This window comes from Hyperolius riggenbachi, chromosome 6 (assembly GCF_040937935.1).
Source record: "Hyperolius riggenbachi isolate aHypRig1 chromosome 6, aHypRig1.pri, whole genome shotgun sequence".
NCBI classification, from domain to species: domain Eukaryota; kingdom Metazoa; phylum Chordata; class Amphibia; order Anura; family Hyperoliidae; genus Hyperolius; species Hyperolius riggenbachi.
The window spans coordinates 316,666,218-316,689,056 of NC_090651.1; the positions used below are offsets into that span (position 1 = coordinate 316,666,218).

The window sequence follows — 22,839 nt, forward strand, 5'->3', positions numbered from 1 at the left end:
ATTTAAAACGAACAGTAGAAATGTTATACAATTAAACAATTTTAAGGTGACCATACACTAGTTGAGATGGCCAACAGATTGATTTCAGCATGAAATCCATTGAAAAGTCTGCGCGCTCTCCCTCTATGTACCTGCCATCACCCCTCACAGAGCTTACACTTATCTGTCAATCATCTTTCTTCTCTCCACTGCCTCTCCTTGTTGCTTCACTACCAGGGAACTGTGTGTCACGTGATGAAATGCTAGAGGCCAAACACTAGGGGCACTGTGGCATGTACCACGGGACCACTAGAGGCCTCTTGTGTTTGGCCTCTAGTGTTTCTTATGTGACACACAGCGCCTTGGGAGTGCTTAGACAAGGAGAAACCCAGGTAATCGTCCTGAAATTGTGCGCTGCTAGTGACGTGCTTCCGCCCTGTCACTTACCGAGTGACCTCCTCCATCCGGCATGATAGACCGAAGCAATTGATTTTGGCCAAAAATTGATTGAGCATAGTTTGCGGCATCTACGGTATTTCTTGCACATTCGATCGAATTGGCCAGATATTGACTGGTGTATGGCCACCTTTAAGGTTAAACAGTAAAATCTCATTATAGTAAACTCTGATACAGTAAACCTCTGGATATAGTAAACTCAGTCCTCAGGTCCCAGCAACTGTCAGTATAAATATACAATGTATGACCAATTCTGATATAGTAAACTATTTTTTTCCTGGTCCCTTGGAGTTTACTATTAAGGGATTCTACTATAGTGTGTTGCGTTGTACTGCAACATGTAGTATATATGAGCCTTAGAATTAAAGAAAAGTTAGTGAACTACAATCAAAGGTGAAATTGAGAAACCTGGCTATGCGTTCATGGCAGCTATGTAACAACTGAAGTATACAGCCAGCTTTGCTTTATTATGTCCCAGATCCTAGTCTCAGCCTGTAGTCGGCGTGCTTGTAGGTGTGCAGTGATCCTGCTTTCCCTCTGTGGAAAAGGAGGTGACGGAATGAACTTGTAATGTGAAGACGGACTTGTAAGTTTCATGTTAAAGTGACTGTAGACTGCATAAGCTGTACAGACCTGTGACAACACTGCTGACATGTACATGATCTCATAGTGTAGGCACTGGCTATGCAGAATCTGACCGCTGCTGTATTTAAGGAAACTTGTGGGATTAAATCAGATGTTGGATCTGGGAGGATGACCCTGGAGGAGTGCAGGGTGTCTGTGGTGAAGCCTGGAATTCAGCAGAGACATGACAAAATATGTATCTGTTATCCTTAGTGAGGCTGTGATCAGAGCAATGAGAATGTATAGTGAAAATTAGATTCTTCCCTCTAACTGTACAGTTACAGTATGTGATGTGGTTTTGATCATGGATGTGAACCTCTCATGACAATAATTGCCAACCTGATAGATGAAGAATGAGCAGTACCCTCAAGTGTCAGTAAATATCCTCAACAGACTGGCTAAAATGAACTGAGATAACCCTACAAACCCATGCTGACTATATTTTTAAGGTTTTGTACCTAATTTAAAGTGAAACTAAAGTCAGAATTTCCTCTCTAACAGATTAGCCCCAGCATAATAACCCTTATGGAAAAAAATATTGCAATTTATGAAAATCCTAAAAAAAAAGGCAACTTGAAGTTTTAACTTAGTTTCACTTTGCAGAGAGCACTGAAAGGTTTAAGCCTCAGTGTTTACTGAATGGAGAGGGCTGCCTTGGCAGAGCTCCTGCAGTTTATTCACAGCTGCAGATAAGAACTAATTAACCACTTAAGGACCGGGGTATTTTCTTCTGATCGGTGCTGCGTGGACTCTCCAGCCCGCAGCACCGATCAGGAAATAGCCAGGGCGATCAGACTCCCCCCCCCCCCCCCCCCCTTTTTTCCCCACTAGGGGGATGTCCTGCTGGGGGGTCTGATCCCCGCCGGCTACCCGCACTTTCCAGGGGGGGGGTCTCTTCAAAGCCCCCCTCCGGAGCGCTTTCCGCCCTCCCCGGCTTTCCCTCCCTCTTCCTTACCCTGTGAGTGGCGCAGGACGGAGTTCCGTCCTGCGCCTGATAGGATAGGCTTCTGCCTATCAGATGCCGGCGATCCCCGGCCAATTAGAGGCCGGGGATCGCCGATCTACGTCACGGCGCTGCTGCGCAGCAGCGCCATGTGAGTAAACAGCGGGGATTTCTTCCCCGGATGTTTACATTATGCGTGCGAGCCGCGATCGGCGGCTCGCACACAGTTCACGGAGACAGTCTCCGTGAACTGGCATGGAAAGGCCGCTTCCTTGCTATACCACTAACGACCCGCCGACGCCTATCGGCGTTAGACGGTCGTTAAGTGGTTAAACCAGGGTTGTGGGAAAAAAATGCTCCAACTCCTAATGAATTTAAACTAATAGAAAATATGATAAAAACACGCGCGCACACACACATGTACACACACACACGCGTACACACACGTGAATTATCACTACCGCAATACTTCACTCTCGGCCGCTACTGTATTAATTTACCAAACAACATAAATTAACACAGTAGCGGCTGCGAGTGAAGTATTGCAGAGCAACTTGATGAATCGGGCCCAAAGACTGTTCATTGTGTGCTGTGCAAGAGTTCAGCTTAATGTCACTTAACTATGCAGAGTGCTCATAAGAATTCAATAAATAAATGTTGCCGATTTTAGGTGGGAGCAAAAAGTACTTAGAACTCAGAATTTGGCTGTGAAAGGGCCTGTGATTTATTGCTCAGAACCCAACATAACACTAACCAACTAGTCCAACTAACTAGCGCATGCCAGCATATAACCTAAATTGTCTGTCTCTCATCTGTTGGTGTCTCTTAGGCCTCTTTTGCACCTAAGTGGGGGTCGCGTGGCAGGGGAACCCGCTGCCGCCTCAACGCACCACTCAGTATTTATATGAACCTGCGCCACAGTGTGGTGACAGGGTCCTATGCATAGCGCCGCCCCCCGCTCAGTGACAGACATCCTGCTAGGCAGAATGTACTTCACTGATATTCCCACCAGTGTGCACTGTGTCGCAATGCGCTCTCATTGTGCACGCTTATGGTGTGGCCTATTGACTTGCATTACACATTGCATATTCCGTGCATCGGCTGTTCGGATACTTCCGAAGCACCACGTCACATTGCGTGAAGTGTGCAAGTCTCCATCAGTGCGCTATTGTACCGAGCTCAATCCCCCTATGCCCACACAAGTCACAGCTCTCCTGCACTGTGTGCCATCGGCAGGGAGTTCTTAGGGACGGGCTAGTGGAGAAGAACTGCCACTTCCTCCCTGCCCATGTTCAACGTTCTGCAACCAAGGTAAGGAAAAAGTGAACACTTGATAAAGGCCGCAGGCCGAAACGTCGTGTGTATTTTTGTACTATGGTATAAATAAGTTGTAGCAATTTTTGCACGAAACCCAGGTGGAGACCCAGTCACTTTTTCCTTACCTTGGTTGCAGCATTCACACCCTTAGGATCCGGGTGCGGACTGGTAGGCTCTAGTCTTTCTGTACAAGTGTGGCAGTACTGGGAGGAGTATCTCTCCACCTCCTCCTCCTCGTCCTCCATTGCTGGAAAGGCTTTCGCTTTCTGCAAACCTTTTATCTCTATGGAATAGAGAACAGAGGCGCTCAGTGTTGATGATACTGGCAGATGCTGTTTACTCCTATCTGTTATTGCCTGATGAAGCGGGTTTGTATCCCGTGAAACGCGTTGCACTTTATTTGGAGTATCCAATAAAATTGTTTTGACTGAAAATCCACAGTCGTGTGTTCTGCTTGGAGGGGGTGAGTCCACCACTGCCTCCTCTATTACCAAGATGGGTTTTTAAGTTCTTTTAGTGTTTTTTATCCTATTGGCGCCTCTGTTATCCTATTATTTACATGGCCGCTCTAGTCTTTCTGTACAAGTGTGGCAGTACTGGGAGGAGTATCTCTCCACCTCCTCCTCCTCCTCCTCCATTGCTGGAAAGGCTTTCACTTTCTGCAAACCTTTTATCTCTATGGAATGCAGCACATGTCTTTGTACATCTTCAAAACTGACCCACAGGTTATTGTTTCATACCTCAGAGGTACCATTCTGTGTTACGCTTAAAGAGGAACTCCAGTGAAAATAATGTAATAAAAAGAGTGCTTCATTTTTACAATAATTATGTATAAATGATTTAGGCTACTTACACACCAAGACGTTGCGTTTTAGGGGACGTTAAGGTCGCATAACGTGCCCCTAACACAACGCATGGTGGTGTTGAAGGAGGACGCCAGATTGAGCTGCGTTATGCGTCTCTCAAAGCAGCCGCTCCAGGTTAGTGATGGGAAGTCCGGATCTTTTTAAGGATATGGATCATTTGAATTGGATCATTGAAAAGATCCGGATCTTTGAACCGAATCATTTTACTAGGGATGCAGACTGGGTGAAATGATTAGCAGGACAGGACTTTCCCTGCACTGTACATTCTGTATGTTCCTGTTTCTTCCAGACAGACATCCTGTCTGTCATTGTGGTGATCTGGATGATTCCACTCACAAAAAAGATCCGGATCAAATGAACGATTCGTTCATGATCTGGACAACACTACAGTCCCACCACGAGTCTCTGCAGTGCAGTGAATATTAATTAGCCATGTGGCTGGCCGCGGAGGAGGAGGGGAGACCTCCTCCTCCAACATTACTGAGTATGTGCAAACAGTCTAACGTGGCTTAGCCCAGTATAATGTACAGCATGCAGCACTTTGTTTTTTATCGTGCTGCGTTACTATGTGAACAGCAACATTGATTTTACAGTGCTGTGAGTTGGGCTGCGTTACTGGCTGTTGTAACGTGGGACTTTAACGTCCCCCTGTGAAACCAGCCTTAGTCAGCGTTTGCCCATTGTAAAATCTTTTAAATCCCTGATTTACATTCTGACATTTATTACATGGTGACATTTTTACTGCTGGCAGGTGATGTAGCTGCTGCATGCTTTTTTGGCAGTTGGAAACAGCTGTAAACGGGTATTTCCCACAATGCAACAAGGTTCACAGACAGGAAACTGCCAGAAGTACCTCGGTACTCAGAGCTTCTTGTGGGAGGGGTTCACCACCATATCAGTCATACAGTGCCCCCTGATGGTCTGTTTGTGAAAAGGAATAGAGTTCTCATGTAAAAGGGGGTATCAGCTACTGATTGGGATAAAGTTCAATTCTTGGTCGGAGTTTCTCTTTAAAGAGAATCTGTATTGCTAAAATCGCACAAAAGTAAACATACCAGTGCGTTAGGGGACATCTCCTATTACCCTCTGACACAATTTCGCCGCTCCTCGCCCCATTAAAAGTGGTTAAAAACAGTTTTAAAAAGTTTGTTTATAAACAAACAAAATGGCCACCAAAACAGGAAGTAGGTTGATGTACAGTATGTCCACACATAGAAAATACATCCATACACAATCAGGCTGTATACAGCCTTCCTTTTGAATCTCAAGAGATCATTTGTGTGTTTCTTTCCCCCTGTTCTCATGCACTGAAGTGTCAGGCTGTTTCTTCCTGCAGAGTGCAGACAGCTTTGCCCTTGTCTGTAATTCTTCAGTATGTGAAAGCCCAGCCAGCTCAGAGGACAATTTATCCAGCTTGTAAAAGATAAGAGAGAAGCTGCTCTAATCTAAATAATACACAGGCAGTGTGCATAGAGGGGCCTGGAAGGGGGAGTTCATAGCAGAACCACAACACTGAAGAACTTGGCAGCCTTCCAGACACAGGCCGACAAGTCTGACAGGGGAAAGATACATTGATTTATTACAGAGACTAGTAGAAAGTGCTGCAGTAAGCTAGAACACATTAGAATAGCTTTTGGAACTTGTAGGATGATAAAAAACAGGATGCAATTTTTGTTACGAAGTCTCTTTTAACAGCAGACTGGCGTTTATTACATATTTCCTGATCACAGGGAATGGTTGCAAGGAGGCTGCTCGTAATCTTTAGCATGTCTCGACATTGCAGTGCTGGCCAACTGCTTGAGGGGTTAAATAAGTGGAAATGTTCACAGATGCTGCTCATACAGGGGTGTGGAGCCACACACCTCCCAGGCACAGAAGCTGAGTGGCTCTGAAAGGGAAGGTAGAGACTCCTTGCTGAATGAGGGCGGAGTCTGCAGACAGGTTTCTCCAACCCTTCTGACTTGCTGTAGGTGAACCTTATAATATCCATACATGAGAACAATTAACAGAGCTGGAATATCTGGCCTCGTCCCAGTGCTTGGAGCTCAACACGGATAGTCATGTCTGAAGTATGCAATCCATTACAATTGCCATGCTGCGTAAAAAAATTTTTTTTTATTATTTTTTTTTTTTTATGTAGCATTTGATAGTCTAATGTTGATACTTAGGAAGCAAACCAAAAAAAAAAAAGCTTTGACCACATTGCACCCACAGCATTATAAATAGAAAATACAGCAATACTACCTAGCTACTCCTCCACCATTGTTTACATTTTTTGATAAGGCCGGGTTTCCACTGCTGCGAATCCAGGCCGATTCCCCGCCCACGAATTCGGATGGATTTCAGCAGCCTATAGAAGTCTGAGAGCCATCCGAATTCGTGGCCGAGGAAAAATCTGAGGCCCTGCAGCATAATTTCGTCCGTAGCTGTCCGAATCCCATAGCCGTGCATAGCACGGCTAGAGGGATTCGGCTGCGAGAGGCAACAGCTGTGCCGGCATCGCGTCTCGCAAGACGCATGCCGCCGCACAAATGGAAACCTAGCCTAAGTGAGTTGCTGCTTGAAATACAATATATAGAGGCTGCCATATTTAACCACTTTGCATCCAGACCTTGTTTCCTCCTTTAGCTATGTCCCTATTTAATCATCAGCAAACACGCACGCACACACACACACACACTTTAGGTGTCATAAGTAAGGATAACATTACTGATGATTAAATAGGGACATAGCTAAAATTGTAAGACTAAGTAGACTTTCATTTTCATTGTATGGCATTTTTCCCTTGAACAATTTTGTTTTCTATGCATTTTCATAGGAAAAAAATAGAAAATACACAATATTTCCCAGTTTTACCAGTTCCAGTGTAAAAATAAAAAGCGATATTGTAAATAAAAAACACAAATTTTGTTTGGCTATTTCTGTTTATCACAAAACTTATATTCCGTTCCTGTGACAATTTATGGTGAGGGTATGTGATTCTGAAATAATGCGACAGTGTGCCAGAGGTGTGCACAGGAGCAAGCCCAATGATGCACAGCCGTACTTGAGCTACAAAACGTATATCTACTGTATGTCCTTGTGGCTTACATGAAGTCACAGAGGACGTAGATATACTGTAGTAGTGGAAAAGGTGATTAATTCCTTTAAAACAATACCAGTTGCCTGGCAGTCCTGCTGGTCTATTTGGCTGCATTAGTGTCTGAATAATACAGTACAGCTCTGCAGAAGATGTTGGTGCTCTATAAATACTAAATAACAATATTTTTTAGCCATAGACTCTAAACAAGCATGCAGCAGATCAGGTTTCTAACATTATTGTCAGATCTGACAAGATCAGCTGCTTGCGTGTTTCTAGTGTTATTCAGACACTACTGCATTCAAATGGATCAGCAGGACTGCCAGGGTCTACCAACGGGTATTGTAGGGTATCTGAGGTGGTGCAGGAGGGGCACATGGGGCACAGAGTCATGTTCCCTGCTGCAGGACATACCTCTGTGTGTCCCCCACAACGCTCTCTGAATTGCGCTATCTCTCCCCGAAATTGGCATCATGCGATTATCGCCAATCTCGAGGTGAAGGGAGGAGTGGTATTGCCTACTTAAACTCCCATTGGGCAGCTCTGCCTCTCCCTGGCCACTCCCCCCGCCTCCCTGCACGCTGCTCCGTGTGAGACACAGAGCAGCTCTTTTAGCATCGTGACCCCAGGGGTCATGAAAATGAAAGTGAGCACTAGTAGGCCACAGGAGCGGCGGGAATTGCAGCTACCTGATCCGTCCAACCCCTTGGATCAGGTTTTTTTTTTTTTTTTTTTTTTAAATAGTAATAATCACCACCTTGGGTTCCCATAAAAATAGCAGCCTCCATATTCAGTTCAGTTGTCCTTTAAGTTAACATTGCTTAGCTACATGACATGATTTGGATTTGTATTTAAACAAGTCCAAATACAGTACAATGCGTGGGGAGGGGGAGAGGGTGTAAAGCTGTGTGTGTGTTTTCAGGGTGGGATTGTGGTAAAGAAAATACATAAAACCATATGGCCCGAATGCAGCACCACTGCAGTGAAAAGACACAAGCCCAGAATGGTACATTTCTATGTTTTGTATAGCTTGTATACATGAAGGCCAGATGTGGATGTTCTAGGAAAACTTGTGGCCCTTGTATATGTGCATATGCAATAGTCCCACGTAGGCCTCCTTTTCCATGGACGGCTGAGCTGGTCTTGAAAAAGAGGCTTTATAGCATTAGGTAGTTATGTGATGACTTTTAGTTGTCCTATCCAGAAACTAGACTCCTGGTCCTTATGTCAGCAGCCCCTTTCTATGAGTAACCATGCATGCTAGATGTTGAGCAGTTACGTCACTCATAGTAAAGCTTCAGGGCTGGAAGAGTGCCTGGAGTCCAGAAGCCAGAGAGCAGGGCCTTCTTTTACAGGAGGCATGGGAGGCCAGTATTTTGCTCCATTACAGGTTTCCTTTTTATAAACTGTCTCCCAGCAGACATTGCAAACATCCAGTCTCCTATGGCAGACTTCATAGGGCTGCAGAATGTTCTGCAGTGAGACAGCCTGCTGTGCTGCCTAATTCCTATTAAAGTTGTGAAATATTTCTCAGGCTGATCCTTATTTGCCTATGGAAAGTACAAGGTGTGCCAGCCAGTGCAGGCAATTATCTGCCACCATTGGGTGTTTTGGCCTCTGCTTGTCTCCTCTTGATTGTCCCCCACCCAATATTCTGTACCTGTGCCAGAATGTAGAATCAAGCCAAGCAGGTACAGTGGTAGTTGGGGGGCTACAGACGACTGTTCCTTTTCTAAAGTTTATTAAAAGTGATCCATCCAGCCTGTGTACACGGACCTTTACAAACCATAACAAAACTTTTTTTGTAGCGTTAGTGCCCTTTCCCACTATGAATTGTGCTTCTGTATAATTGGTACTTGCGTATTATACCGTCTAGCCCCCTTGTCTATATGGATATCTCCATTTTGTATGTCCACGTGCTGGAGGTTTAAAAATCCTGCGGAACTATCCTGGCTCCCCAGCCGCTGTGATGCATGCTGGGGAATGTATGTCATTGATGTGGCTACGTATCCCATCCAGTATATGTAACCACATCAATGGGAAATACTTTTCTCCACATGCATTGCGGCTGCCAGGGACATAGGACAAAACTGTGGGAACCTGCGGCAGGCGGGGTTAGAAAGTGGAGGCGCCCATATAGGCAGGGTGCTACGTAGTAGCCTCCAAGCCCCACCCCTTCCCTCACCTGCTTCACCCCAAAAGCCCACTAAGTTTACGAACCTCCTTTGAACAGTTGTGGGTTTTTTATTTTTTTTTTTTAATTTTGTTTTTTTATAAATGGTGCTCAGTTCCCGTTTAAAGAGACTCTGAAGTCTCGTAAAAATAGTTTTTATTGTAAAAATGTGTACTGTCCTACCTAAAGCGCCGCATCGCCACCCCTGTACACTAACTACATCCCCCCTAACTCCCCGGGGGGAGCAATCCAGGCAGCGCTTCCGTGAGAGGCAGAGCTATGAGCCACAGCCCTGCCTCTCAACGCGTCTGTCAGCGCCGGATCGCCCGCCTCTCCCCCGCCCCTCTCAGTCTTGCTTCACTGAAAAGGGCGGGGGAGAGGCGGAGATCCGCCGCTGACAGACGCGTGTGAGGCAGAGCTGCGGCTCATAGCTCTGCCTCTCACGGAAGAGTAGAGGGCAGCAAAATCCACGACCAAGAAAGTTGTGGATTTTGCGGGGGAGAGGGAGGGCGAGTTAGGGTGGATTTAGTTAGTGCACAGCGGCGGGGATGCGGTGGTTTAGGTAGGACAGTAATGTTAAACAAATTTTTAAAATAAAAACACGATTTATAGGAGACTTCAGGGTCTCTTTAAAGCGGATCCGAGATGAAAAACTAACTATAACAAGTAACTTGTCTATATATGTTACCTAAAGTTTAGATGGTTTACACAGCAAATCTAGCTGCAAACACTTTTAATGGAATATGATTATTTATTCCTGTGATACAATGACAGCGGCCATGTTGTTTGTAAACCTTACACAGAGGCAGGCTTATCTGTATCTTGAGCCATCAGCCTAATCCCCTCTCCTCCTTCCTCCTCCCCTCTGCCTCTGAAATCTCTGGCTAGTAACACCTCCCCCTCCTCCTGCCCAGACTGAGCTCCCATGAGCCCTTGCTACTGCCTTGGCTCTCTGAAAACTTGGGGGCGTGGCTTTTTTAGTTTATAGGGAATTTGAGTATTAAAACAAAAACAAAAAAGTATTTGGCTTGAGAAATGCCCTATAAACAATAGGAAAGGAACACAATTATGCAATGTGTAAAAGTTCACCTCGGATCCACTTTAAGGTCCATGGGGAGCCCAGAGACAGGAAGTGAGGGGGAATCTCTCCAGAGCGTACACCACCCACAACAGCAGAAAAAAATAACGACCCAAATGTTCTGACTCCTTTCCATATTTTCTCAAACCAAAATACAAAAATCCTGGAGTTTGATTAGAGCTTTGCTGTGTTAGGCCTAGTGCACACCGGAGCGTTTCCGCTGCGGTTTGCGATCTGCTTGCGGGTGCGGATCCGCTAGGGTAATGTATTTCAATAGGCTGGTGCACACCAGAGCGGGAGGCGTTTTGCAGAAACGCATACTCCTGGGCTGCTGCGGATTTTGGATTGCGGATGCGTTTCTGCCTCAATGTTAAGTATAGGAAAAACGCAAACCGCTCTGAAAAACGGCACTTCAGAGCGGTTTGCCAGGCGGTTTTTGTTACAGTAGCTGTTCAGTAACAGCTTTACTGTAACAATACATGAAATCTACTACACCAAAAACGCTACACAAAACCGCAAAACGCTAGCTGAAACGCTGCAGAAAAATAAGAAAAAGCGTTTCAAAATCTGCTAGCATTTTGCGGATCTGCTAGCGTTTTTTTGGTGTGTACCAGGCCTTACAGCTCACTGTTCTCTGTGGCTTGCAATATACCAGTATGTGAAGGCTCTGTGTTGACCTCAGTCATTGTGAGACCTTTTCATTCAGTGTCTTGCTGGAGGAGCATGTAGTCTTCTAAATGCTTTGGTTACAGTCACTGACACAGTTACTAAACTTAGCAGCTTGTTCTACAGATCACGGGTCAGGAATTTACTAGTATTCCCTTCTTGACTAGCTATCACTTTAAAGCCCAACTGAACCCACAAGTGAGTGAGGCAAATTCTAATAGTAATCAGGAGAAGTGAATATAAACAATGAACAAAAGCAAAATAGTAGACCAAATACCAGTGTTATGGGCCAAATGCGCTCGCAAGTGCAGTACAACTTGCTTCCTCTCCTCTCTGGATTCAGCTGGTGGAGGTATAAATCCAATGCGGCTCCCAAAGTAGGAAGAAAAACAGATGCCAGGCTACATTTTTCGGCATCCCTGCATTACAGTAGAGTTCATTTACAACTAATGAGGAGGCGGGACTTGCAGTGCATAAGAAATAAATGCTGAGCAATTGTAATGCTAGGTATACACCATGCAATTTCCCGCCCGATCGGGTTGAATCGATAATTTCCAACATGTCTGATTTACTCCTGATCGATAACTGGATCAGTTATGTGCAGTACAGATCTCAAAATTGACCCAGTTATCAGAGGAGTAGGATGCAAGCACATACAGTAAAATTCCTTATTTCAAAGGACCTGGCCAAGCAGTTTTACTCTATCAGGATTGGTCATACATTGAATATTCATACAGACACATGATCAGGACCTGGTGACGGACTGAGTTTACTAAAGCCAGACGGTTACTATAGCAAGATTCTGCTGTATATGAAACATGTTGCCTGTCCTATGCAGTGAAATCTGGTTTTGGATGGAATTTTTAGCCACCTAAATATGCTAACCAGATTTACGAGCATAGTTCTGCCCTGAGGACCTCAGAGGTTCCATTGAGCCTTATTCTGTACTTAAACTAATAATGATTAGTTCAGTTACCACGGTTTTTGGTTTATTTTACCTATTTATTTCTGAAACCTTTTTTTATTTAATTTTATTTACGTGGATCTTGAACTCTTGCACATGACAGAAGGAAGACATCTAGAAATACACCCTGTATTTATTTAGAGAGTTTAGCATCCCCCCCACCCCTCATATGTGACTAAACACAAGTTTTAATTTGATCCCTCAGCTGTGTTAGCTCAGGAATCCCCTCTGGCATGGCAACACACAGGATGTTAACAATATGTCAGCAGATTTATTGCAGGATTTGCTGTCAGGATCAGCTGTAACAAAGAAATGTTTTTCTTTAAAGGCGATTATGCTGTTGCGTATCTTTTAGAGCAGAAAGGAAGTTTTGAGTTCAGGTCCGCTTTTATTAAGCTACTTACACCATTCTCAGTATTTGCAGGACTGTTAGCAAAACTTGAAGTGACCTCTGTAGCAAGACGGAGATTGCGATATGTATTTCCTTTTAAAACATGGCAGTTGCCTGGCTGTCCTGCTGATCTCTTTGGCTGCAGTAGTGTCTGAATCACACACCTGGTTTAAAGCGGACCCAAACAGTTTTTTAATTCAAAATATTTAGTTGCACCACTCTGACACATACAAAGATAAATAAACACTCCTTCAAGCCTATGAGCATTTCAGTGCATGCTTTTCACCCTTCTCTTTTCATAACTAGGGTTATACAGGTGGCAGCCATTACTTCTGAGCTTAGTAGGAGGTTTTAGATCACGAGTGTGTTTGTCATCAGCTACCCTCCCTCACAGGGACGTCCTCTATGTGAAATCTCACACAAGCTAAGATCACCTCCCCTGTGACATCATCCGTAGCAGCCTGCGTTTTTTTTTTTTTATCTCCTCCACCAGTCTGCCGGATTCTGTCCCGGCAATATGAAAGGAAGGGAGGGGTTCCTCCAATAAATGTAAAATATTTTATATTTGTCATCATGCAGCTGAAAAAAGGCTGTTATTTATTATTATAAGTTAGAACATAGATTTTATTTATGAAATCTTGTATTTTTAATTTGGGTCCACTTTAAGTGTGTACCCAGTGTGGTCAGATTGCCTACCACATGGATCATGCAGTAATGACGGGAGCACGGACCGACTGGAAGCCATGTGACGCACTAGTTCCTGCCCAGCATGGAGTATGTCGATGACCGGGGACAGCGCTATGCATATGACCTTGTAGCCACACTGGGACGCAGGGTCACGTGAATACTGATTTCTGTGATGCGGTAGCAGGCACCTCTACTGTGCGATCAGCGCACCACTTAGATGTAGAACTGGCCTCGAAGTGTTTTTGTCAATGATCCACAGGGACCTCAGAAGAGCATAGACTCCAGCATGTGTTTAGGTGCAGAATGGTTTGTGACAAAAATATGCAAATGATTCATTATAATGAATGGAAAATACCAGGATTGCGGAGTCTGAGCAATTTTGGATATCTGGAGTGGTTTAAATAAACGAGAGTCGGATGATTTTTGTACCGACTCCACAGCCCTGAAAATCGCAACCACATCGGGGAGACTTGTGTAGCAATGCAAGTGCTGTGTGTTGCAATGGCCTCTTGCGTGGCCTGCAGCGCCATTGTGGGGAAGGGGTCTTAGTCACATCTGCCTCATTTTAGGTGGTACTGAAGTGTTATCTAAGTAAGACGTTAATACTGTAAGCTGTGAAGTTTTATTAACATTCTTGTGCTTTCATGTTGCAGGTCTGAGAATTCAGAAACCATAAAACCCCAGTTTACCGCCTTGGAACTTGCATCGGAAAACCCGATTGTGTGACTTCAATGGAAAAATCTCTCAGCGATCTAGAGGGCTGCGCCACAGGGGAGTCTAGCCGTGACCTGCTACCGGAGCCCGCACCGCGCCCCACCTGGGGCAGTAAAGTCCAGTACATCCTTGCCCAGGTTGGCTTTTCGGTTGGTCTTGGGAATGTGTGGCGGTTTCCTTACTTGTGTCACCAGAATGGAGGAGGTGAGCAGTCTAAGCTGTCAGTAATATTTCGGGGTGCTGTGGGACAGTGTGATAGCACTGGAGCTGCAGGGAAGAGTCCCAACCACTTAAAGGGGAACTGAAGAGAGAGGTATATGGAGGCTGTCCTGTTTATTTCCTTTTAATCAATACCAGTTGCCTGGCAGCCCTGCTGGTCTATTTCTCTGCAGTAGTATCTGATTAAAACCAGAAACAAGCATGCAGCTAGTCTTGTCAGATCAGACTTATAAGTCTGAACCACTGAAACACCTGATCTGCTGCATGCTTGTTCAGGGGCTATGACTAATAGTATTAGAGGCAGAGGATCAGCAGGTCTGCCAGGCAACTGGTATTGTCTAAAAGGAAATAAACATGACAGCCTCCATATACCTCTCTCTTCAGTTCCCCTTTAAGTTTCATTTCATCATGAAGTTACATTATTACATTTTTATTGCCTGGCTGGCTGGGTTTGCTCTACTGACTTCCTGTGCTTATATCAGATGCTTCTGGACTGCACTGAACCAACAGTCTATGCTCTATCAAAACTCCTCCCCTTTTCTGATCATCACTACATACAGGGGAATAGCTGGGAGGGGAGACCAGCCAATCTTTCTTTGAGCACAGAACTAACTTTGCTCAGCTTTTACTCCTGCTGACCATAACTCTTTATTGCCAGCATTGCATCATCTAATCAGTTCTTTATTAGTTACTCCCCTAACAGCATGTAGTAAAATGTTTACCCTTCCCACATCCTCTCCCCAATGTGTTTTTTTTTTTTTTTTTTTTTTTTTTTTTAAGTTGTACAAAAAAAAATCTATGATAAATGGCTTGTTACAGGCAGGGCGATGAGTGATACATATGGATTTTATAAACACACGGGAGGATGTGGGAAGGGTTAAACTGTAGCTGCAGTGCTGACCAGAAAGAGTTAAACTCTTGGCAGTGGGTTGAGGTGGGCGGGGTCAGGGAATCGCTGATTAAGAAACTCTTGCTCTACTGGCAGTAAGTAGCATATGGATGCAGCCTGCCAGATACTGTACATGTATTATTATTTTTTGCCACAAGCACAATTATGTAATGTTGTTAGCTATACAGTGTTTCAGTTTTTTTTTTTTTTGTTTTTTTTTTACCACACCAAGTAGACTGGATTGGATGGGTGCTTCCACATCAGATGGAATTTCCCTTCACATAATGCACACGAGAACCATGTGTATGTTGAGGCATGTGGAGACTTGAATCCTTTCCTTTCTAGTGATAGCTAAATCAAGTAAAATAGTTGTATAATCTTATCATTATCCTGATGCAAATAGCAGAGGTTGTAGGAACAAAGTGTTCATGTGCGTCCAACCACCTCCTGCTAATACCACCGACAGCCAATCACCGCTCTTCCTACCAGACACACCTCCGGTCTCAGCAGATTTGACCTTACAGAGCTCCCCTTGAACAAAGTGTTCTAATGAGTATTGGCTGTCCATTTCTCCTTCTCTGTAGCAGAAGAACAATGAGTGACTTCCGTTGTGATAATATTATCTAGAGTTGAGGGACCATTCGTAAACCAGAAATCTGGCAGTCTTATGCTGGGTACACACCATACAAATTCCTGTTGGATCGACAGGTCGAATTGATCATTTTCAACTTGTCCGATCTGCTCCTGACTGATAATGGGATTTTTTTTTCTTTCATATCACTACTGCACAATATTGATCCTGTTATTGATCAGGAGCAGATCAGACAATGTGGAAATTATTGCATCGACCCGTCGCTCTGATGGGAAATTGCATGGTGTGTACTTAGCATTAGGGCTGAGATAGGGTATTTAAAGCAAACCTGAAGGGAAAAAAAAAATATGATAAAAATATATATTGAAATGTATGTGTAGTACGGATAAGGAATAGAACATTAGTAGCAAAGAAAATAGTCACCTTTTTATTTTCAGTTTTTTCAGTTTTATATAGTTTTTTTTTTTTTTTTTTTTTTTTTTTTTTTAATAACATTGCATCATTCTGTCACAGTTGCAGTTTTAAAACCACACTCTGTATTTTAAACGATGAAACGGAGCAGAGATGATGACCCTTCGACCTTTCCTGCAGTAAAACATTATGTCAAGCTGTCTTTTACTGTTTCATTCTTGTGTAAGCGCTTCAGAAAGGAGACTGTGTTCAACCAAGTGGGTTAAAAAGCTCAGAGACGCTCCTTTGCATAGATAACGGCTCAAGGTTTTTTTTAACTCTTCCTGTACTTTGAAAAATATGTGAGAATCTCTTTTTGCTACTAAAGTTCTATTTCTTAGCTGTACTACACATACAATTCAATATATCTTAATTTTATTTTTGCTTCAAGCTTGCTAGTAGACCTCCACTGAGAGATCTGAACAACTGCCATTGCCTGGCTTTATTGTAAAGGTGAAGAAAAGGCTACCGTATATACTCGCATCCCTCCCCCCCCCCCCCCCCAACTTTTACCCCAGAAAGCAGGAAGAAGTCATTGACTTGCATATAAGCCGGAGATGCACATGGAAGGGAGTTGCTGCACATGGAAGAGGGAGATGCGCCTGGAAGGGGAAGGGAGTTGCTGCACATGGAAGGGGGTTGCTGCACGTGGAAGAGGGAGACACACATGGAAAGGGGGTGCTGGACATGGCAGAGTGAGATGCACATGGAAGGGGGAGGAAGTTGCTCCCCCCCCCCTCCCCTACGTATCGTACCGTATTGTACTTGTTTGATGTATTGCTATCTCTGGTGTGTGTCATTTACTGTTTCTATGCCCTGCTTTTGCCAAGCCCAATTCCGGGCACGACCCAGTCGTGCTTGGCGAAAAATAAATTCTGATTCTGATTCTTTGTGCAGTGGAGTGTTCACTGTCCAGTCCAGGCTGACGTGGCCCCCGTAATGGTGTCGGTAGTTAAAGGAGTGCCAGCGTCACATGTCTGGGGCCCCGTAATGCTGTCTGCGGGTAGAGGAGAGTTGAGAATCAGCATCACATGTCCGGGGGATTCCCTTCTTCCCTGTGTCTCGATGCCATTAGATGGCGTCCTAGATATGAGACACAGTGAGAGCGTCCGAGAAGAAGGGAATCTCCGGATATGTGGTGCTGATACTCAGCTCTCCTCTACCCGCAGACAGCATTACGGGGCCCCGGACATGTGACGCTGGCACTCGGCAGTCATCTACACCATTACGGGGGCTCAGGACTGGACCGGTAAGTGCAGAAAGCTCCACTGCGAAAGCTATGCAAATCACAGGGGGGAGATTCGGGGAGGAATCCGCTCCACAGAGAGGAGGCAGATACCGCAGGGGGGAAAACACACTTTTTTACATGTACCGCTCCAGCGGAGGGGGGCACATACCAGAGCGAGGGAACACTTGACTCGCATATATGCCGAGACCCCCCACTTTTGGGCCACTTTTTTGGGGTCAATAATTCGGCATATATGTGAGTATATACGGTAATTGGTTTGTCACGCAAACTTTTTTTCAGCAGAGGTGGTCAAAGTAAAGTGGAGGTCAAACTTCTAAACTTATGATCAGTGTGTTTTTTTTTTTTGGGCTATAGGTTTGTTTTGTTTTTTTTATTTATTTATTTATTTTTTTTTACAAAAAAAAAAGTTTTGGAGCTATTGGGGAGTGTGAGAGGTAAGGGACTCATTTTAAAAGTAAAAAAGTCATTATCTGGAAATTTTCATTTCCAGATGTAATTCTACCATTTGGCCACAAGATGCCCTCGCAGCTCTCTTCTGCATGCATAGTATTATTATGCAAAGCGTAAGTAATGCGAAGATGGGACAGAAGGGAATTTGTGAAAGATGGAGCCATCTCTTTGACGGTGTCGGCCTTTCATACGGGGACTTAGATCAATGAATGGGAACTCTGTTCCCATTCGTTGATCTCCGAGCTAACGGAAGGCGTCGGGAGCCCGCGCGATCAAGCGCCTCAGGCGGCAGCAGTGCAGGCTATCTGGATGGAAATATCCGTCCAGATAGAATTAAGTGGTTAAAAAGCTGACACATCATTGCATTCCAGCTGTTCTGGAGGTGTGTTTAGCTATCAGGGACAATTTGCATATTCAGCAGTGATGTATTATGGGAGGCCTCATGTACTCACTCCTACCTGAATTATCGCATATACCTTCTGTTTTAAGAAGGCAAAATGCTGTTTTACAAAGGTTACCTGAAGTCACATGAGTAGAGAAACATTTATGTACAGTCCCAGTCCTGAATAAAACTGCTTTATGGTTTTTTTGTTTATTTTTTTTAAAGGGTCACGGCTGAGGCCTAGCCTGGTTTTTTATGGGCAGACTTTTAACTTGTCATGAATAATTCACTGCGTTCTATTATGTTGTTAATGGCTTCTCTTTAACTGATAACTGGGTTGCCATGGGTACCAACTGATGCTCAGGGTAATCTGGTGATTTGGGTTCTCTCAGATGGTGGCCGTTGTAGCCCAAAGGAACAAGTTAATGGGTACTTAAATTCTCTGATAATCTTTTGTCATGTTACTTTTCCTCGGTATCATGCTGAACAAGTCACGTGCTGGTGTGTTATGTAAACTTACACACTCCCTTATTGACTTATCCTATTTGCACGCTCCACCCTATAGCCTTCTGTAGCTGCTATATATTTGCTTTGTATGTCAATATTGGGATACTTTGGGATAGATTAACTGTGACTTTGTGATATTGGAGTTGTCATGTGACCATTAAATAGTTCCTAGTAGAAGCCATACCGTGGCCATGTGCTTCTGTTTATTTTTATTTCTAATATACTGTAAATTCCAGCCTTTTAGCCATGGACTGCTGTCAATGGAAAAGCTTGTTTCCTGTATTACTGGAGAGAGTCACACACTCCATCCTGAGTTCTACTGTTTTTCCTTTTTGGGGGGATCTATTACACTATTTAAATGTATGGGGGTTGAATGAAATGACTTGAGTTTTTAGTTTTTCTACAGTCTGATTAAAGCCACAGGCCTCGCTCAGCTGTACACATTTTAGCAGCTTGTGTGCGGTATTATTAATGTCGATTGGTGCTGTACAAAGTAAGAAAACAAACATGGGGTACATAATAAAACAGACAATTATATACATCAAATATAGACACTGGTCTAAAATACAGAATTGGAGATTACAATGACAAATGTAACATGATGAATAAAATGTATAACAGAGTGCAAGGTACGGTATGAATAACAAATCCCAAGACACAGAAGGGTGAGTGAGCCCTGCCCTTGCAAGCTTACTATCTAAAGGAGGGGGGGGGGGGGGGGGATGCAAAGAGCTTAATTAGACTATAGAGTATAAATTGAACATTGCATGTATGGTGTTCTTATAAAGATGTTACAGCAGTATTTGCTCTTGCGTATCCTCCCAGCCCCGCCTTCCAGCACTTAGCCCCACCCTCTTGCAGACGAGTGCTGTGGCACTGCACTTGAAGCACAATGCTGTAAGGCGAAGCATACAGGGCTGGGAGGGTTAGTTACAGCAAATACAGCTGTAACATCTTTATGAGAACTTCATACATGCATTGGGCTCTATTCACAAAACTTCTCATACATGACTTAATTATCACGTAATTAACCCTTTGGGGACCGGCTGCCTAACCCCCCTTAAGGACCAGGCCATTTTACATGGGGGTTGGCATTTGGGAGGGGGGGGGGGGGGGTCAGGCAGCCGGATCCCCAATCTAGCTAGCTGGGCATGGTGCCTCACCTCCCAGGCTCCAGCGATGGCGCAGCTCTAGCCCCCTCTGCTCTCGCCGGCAATCTTTTTCGCACTAATGTTAAGTTCCAGGTCGCGGCTTGATGACGTCATCAAGTCAGGACCCGACACTTAAGCCAGAGCGAGCGGGGATGCCGGCCAGAGCGGAGAGGAGCGACGATCGCCGAGGGAACGTCAGGAAGGTGAGTGGATCATCTTCTTCCCCTCAGACCGCCGCAGCTCTAATGGTGATCCCTACGATCCGCCTGGCGATCGTAGTGATCTCGTGCCAATCGCAATGGCTCCTGATCACTGAGGGGAGATGTCAGCTATGACAGCTTAATCTCCCCTCTCAGTTGCGCACGATCGCTTCGGGAGCGGAAACCGCTTGCGGCGCAAATCCTACACTGCATCAGGATTAGACAGCCACAAGTGCAGCGTAGGCTTTACATGTGGTGGTCCGGAATAGGTTAATACAAAAAAAAAAAAAAAAAACTTTCAGCACATTTACAAAGCAAAATAATCCCCTAAAGTAAGTTGTTCCTGATTAACTAAAATGTTACTTTTTCTTACCTTAATTATATTATATTTTTGCTCTTTTTTGAGCTGAAAAATGTAACATAGATAAGGCGAATGGTGCCCAATGTTGTATCTAAATATATACTATATAGTCCCTTTTTAAAAAGTATGTAGATTGCACCATTGGCATTCCCACTGCTGCACTGCTCTGCAGTCCGTTATCGAAACACATTGCTGCATGCAATTTTGTCCAGATACTGTATATACTGGGGTCATCTATACCAGGTCTACAACTTTTTGAGAGATTTATTGGACAAAAGGTGCAGTCATAGCACCCTCTAGTGGCAAATCTGTTATATGCAACTATGTCTTGTTATTCCATACTGTACGTTAGCCTTCCACAGTTCAGTATCAGACCACATTGATTCTGCCTCCAATGTTTTAGAACTGGCAAGAATATTGTATTTTCCCCCATTAAGTGTTCTTCTTGTCTCAACAGGTTCCTTCCTGTTACTGTACTTCCTGCTGCTGCTCATCATCGGCATCCCGCTCTTCTTCCTGGAGCTAGCGGCTGGGCAGAGCATCCGGCAGGGGAGCATCGGGGTCTGGAAGCACATCAGCCCTCGCTTAGCAGGGATTGGATTTGCCAGTTGTGTGGTAAGGACATGCATATTTTTGTATGTTTGCTGATGGTGGCCCTTCTACACTGCCGATCACAAACCCGTCTTCACAGGGTGATTTGCGCTTTGCATCTTCCCAGCGGTTCCCAGGGAAAGGAAAACCAAAACCAAAATGCATTAAAAAATGCTGCATGCAGTGCATTTGCTTTTTTGGGGAAAAATTATTGGTAAAGGGGCAGCGATTACCATTGTAGTGATGCATTCACCACTTTTATTCTGGCAGCCGTGCAAGGCCACGATAAGTCAGTGGTTCACTAATGCCTTTTTTTTTCTGCTAACATTCAGGCGAAGGGAGCAGCGGATTGCTAATCTTGGATTTATTAAAATACTGGAAATTGAGCACTGATTGCCAGTGAGCACAATACAATAGCCCTTTTAGAAATACAATATAATTTGCCTCTTTTGGAAGGGTCATATGCAGGGGTGTATTTAGAGGTAATCGAAGGGGAGCCCAGAGCTGCGGGGACCCCAACTACTAACCATCCCTCCCTCCGATACAGGGGACTATACTTCAGATAAGGTGTTTTTGTGGCTACACTTGTTAAGATAGATCATGATGGCCACACTTGTTTTATGACCCTTGTGAGATGGGCCCCAAGGCCATTAAGGGCACCAAGGGGTTAATGAAGTCTGCTTAATGGTCACATCATTTTGTAGAGGACCAAAAAGATTTTTTTTTTTTCACCCTTTAATTGAGTCGCCAGTTTGTTATGGTGTTGGGGGTTGGATAGCTAGTCCTGTACAAGGATCACAGTGGACAGTAAGGATTCGCCTTCATGTTGGGACAGTCAAGGATCTTGTGTAAAGTGCTTTGAGAATGTAATGGCTGCAGCTTTGCTGTATGCAGGAGGACCAATATCGCTCCATTCCAAAACAAGACTGCCATGTACAAGACTGCCATGTACAAGACTGCCATGTACAAGACTGCCATGTACAAGACTGCCACGTACAAGACTGCCACGTACAAGACTGCCACGTACAAGACTGCCACGTACAAGACTGCCACGTACAAGACTGCCACGTACAAGACTGCCACGTACAAGACTGCCACGTACAAGACTGCCACGTACAAGACTGCCACGTACAAGACTGCCACGTACAAGACTGCCACGTACAAGACTGCCACGTACAAGACTGCCACGTACAAGACTGCCACGTACAAGACTGCCACGTACAAGACTGCCACGTACAAGACTGCCACGTACAAGACTGCCATCACTCGTGTAGTCAGTTTGAAGACGCACTCTAAGGCAGTACTGATAGTTTGCAAACGTTTGGTGACATAACTGGTTTACTTTAGTAACTTCTACAATTACAAACAGAATATCTGGTACGATGTTATTTGTAATGCGTCCACTATGTATAATAAGCTTTTTCTCTTTACAGGTGTGTTCGTTTGTGGCCCTCTACTACAATGTTATCATTGGATGGAGCCTCTTCTACATGTTTAACTCCTTCCAGCACCCCTTACCTTGGGAGAGCTGCCCCACCCTGGCCAACCAGACACAATTGGGTGAGTATCTTGTAGACGGGAAAGCTAGTTATTGTGGGATCGGATCCTGGGATGCATGCTTGTATCTAACAGAACATTACAGCACATGTACAAAATGAGGACATCTGTCGTCCCACTTCTTGTGTTTGTAAATTCACCAATAGGTTTCCTCTGGCTCTGTTTAAAAAAAAAAACCTGCGAACACAGAGACTTACAACAGAACAAGTGGGAACACTTTAGTTTAAGAAGGACACCATTGTGAATATTCATGTGGTGATTTATATGGACTGAAATGCGAGACGAATAAGTTCTTAATTTGCTG

At 44.4% G+C, this 22,839-nt stretch overlaps 1 protein-coding gene across 4 annotated transcripts in view; it reads left to right on the forward strand.

The window, feature by feature from the left end:
- Window positions 1-22,839, forward strand: part of LOC137521707 (sodium-dependent neutral amino acid transporter B(0)AT2-like) — a 139,793-nt gene that overhangs the window by 77,154 nt on the left and 39,800 nt on the right. For all 4 annotated transcript variants that reach the window (XM_068241345.1, XM_068241343.1, XM_068241344.1 and 1 more), the window contains exons 2-4: window positions 13,877-14,141; window positions 20,845-21,002; window positions 22,412-22,538. In XM_068241345.1, the coding sequence (XP_068097446.1) occupies window positions 13,955-14,141; window positions 20,845-21,002; window positions 22,412-22,538 (472 nt within the window). In that variant the 5' untranslated portion in view covers window positions 13,877-13,954. The remainder of the gene's footprint in view (window positions 1-13,876; window positions 14,142-20,844; window positions 21,003-22,411; window positions 22,539-22,839) is intronic.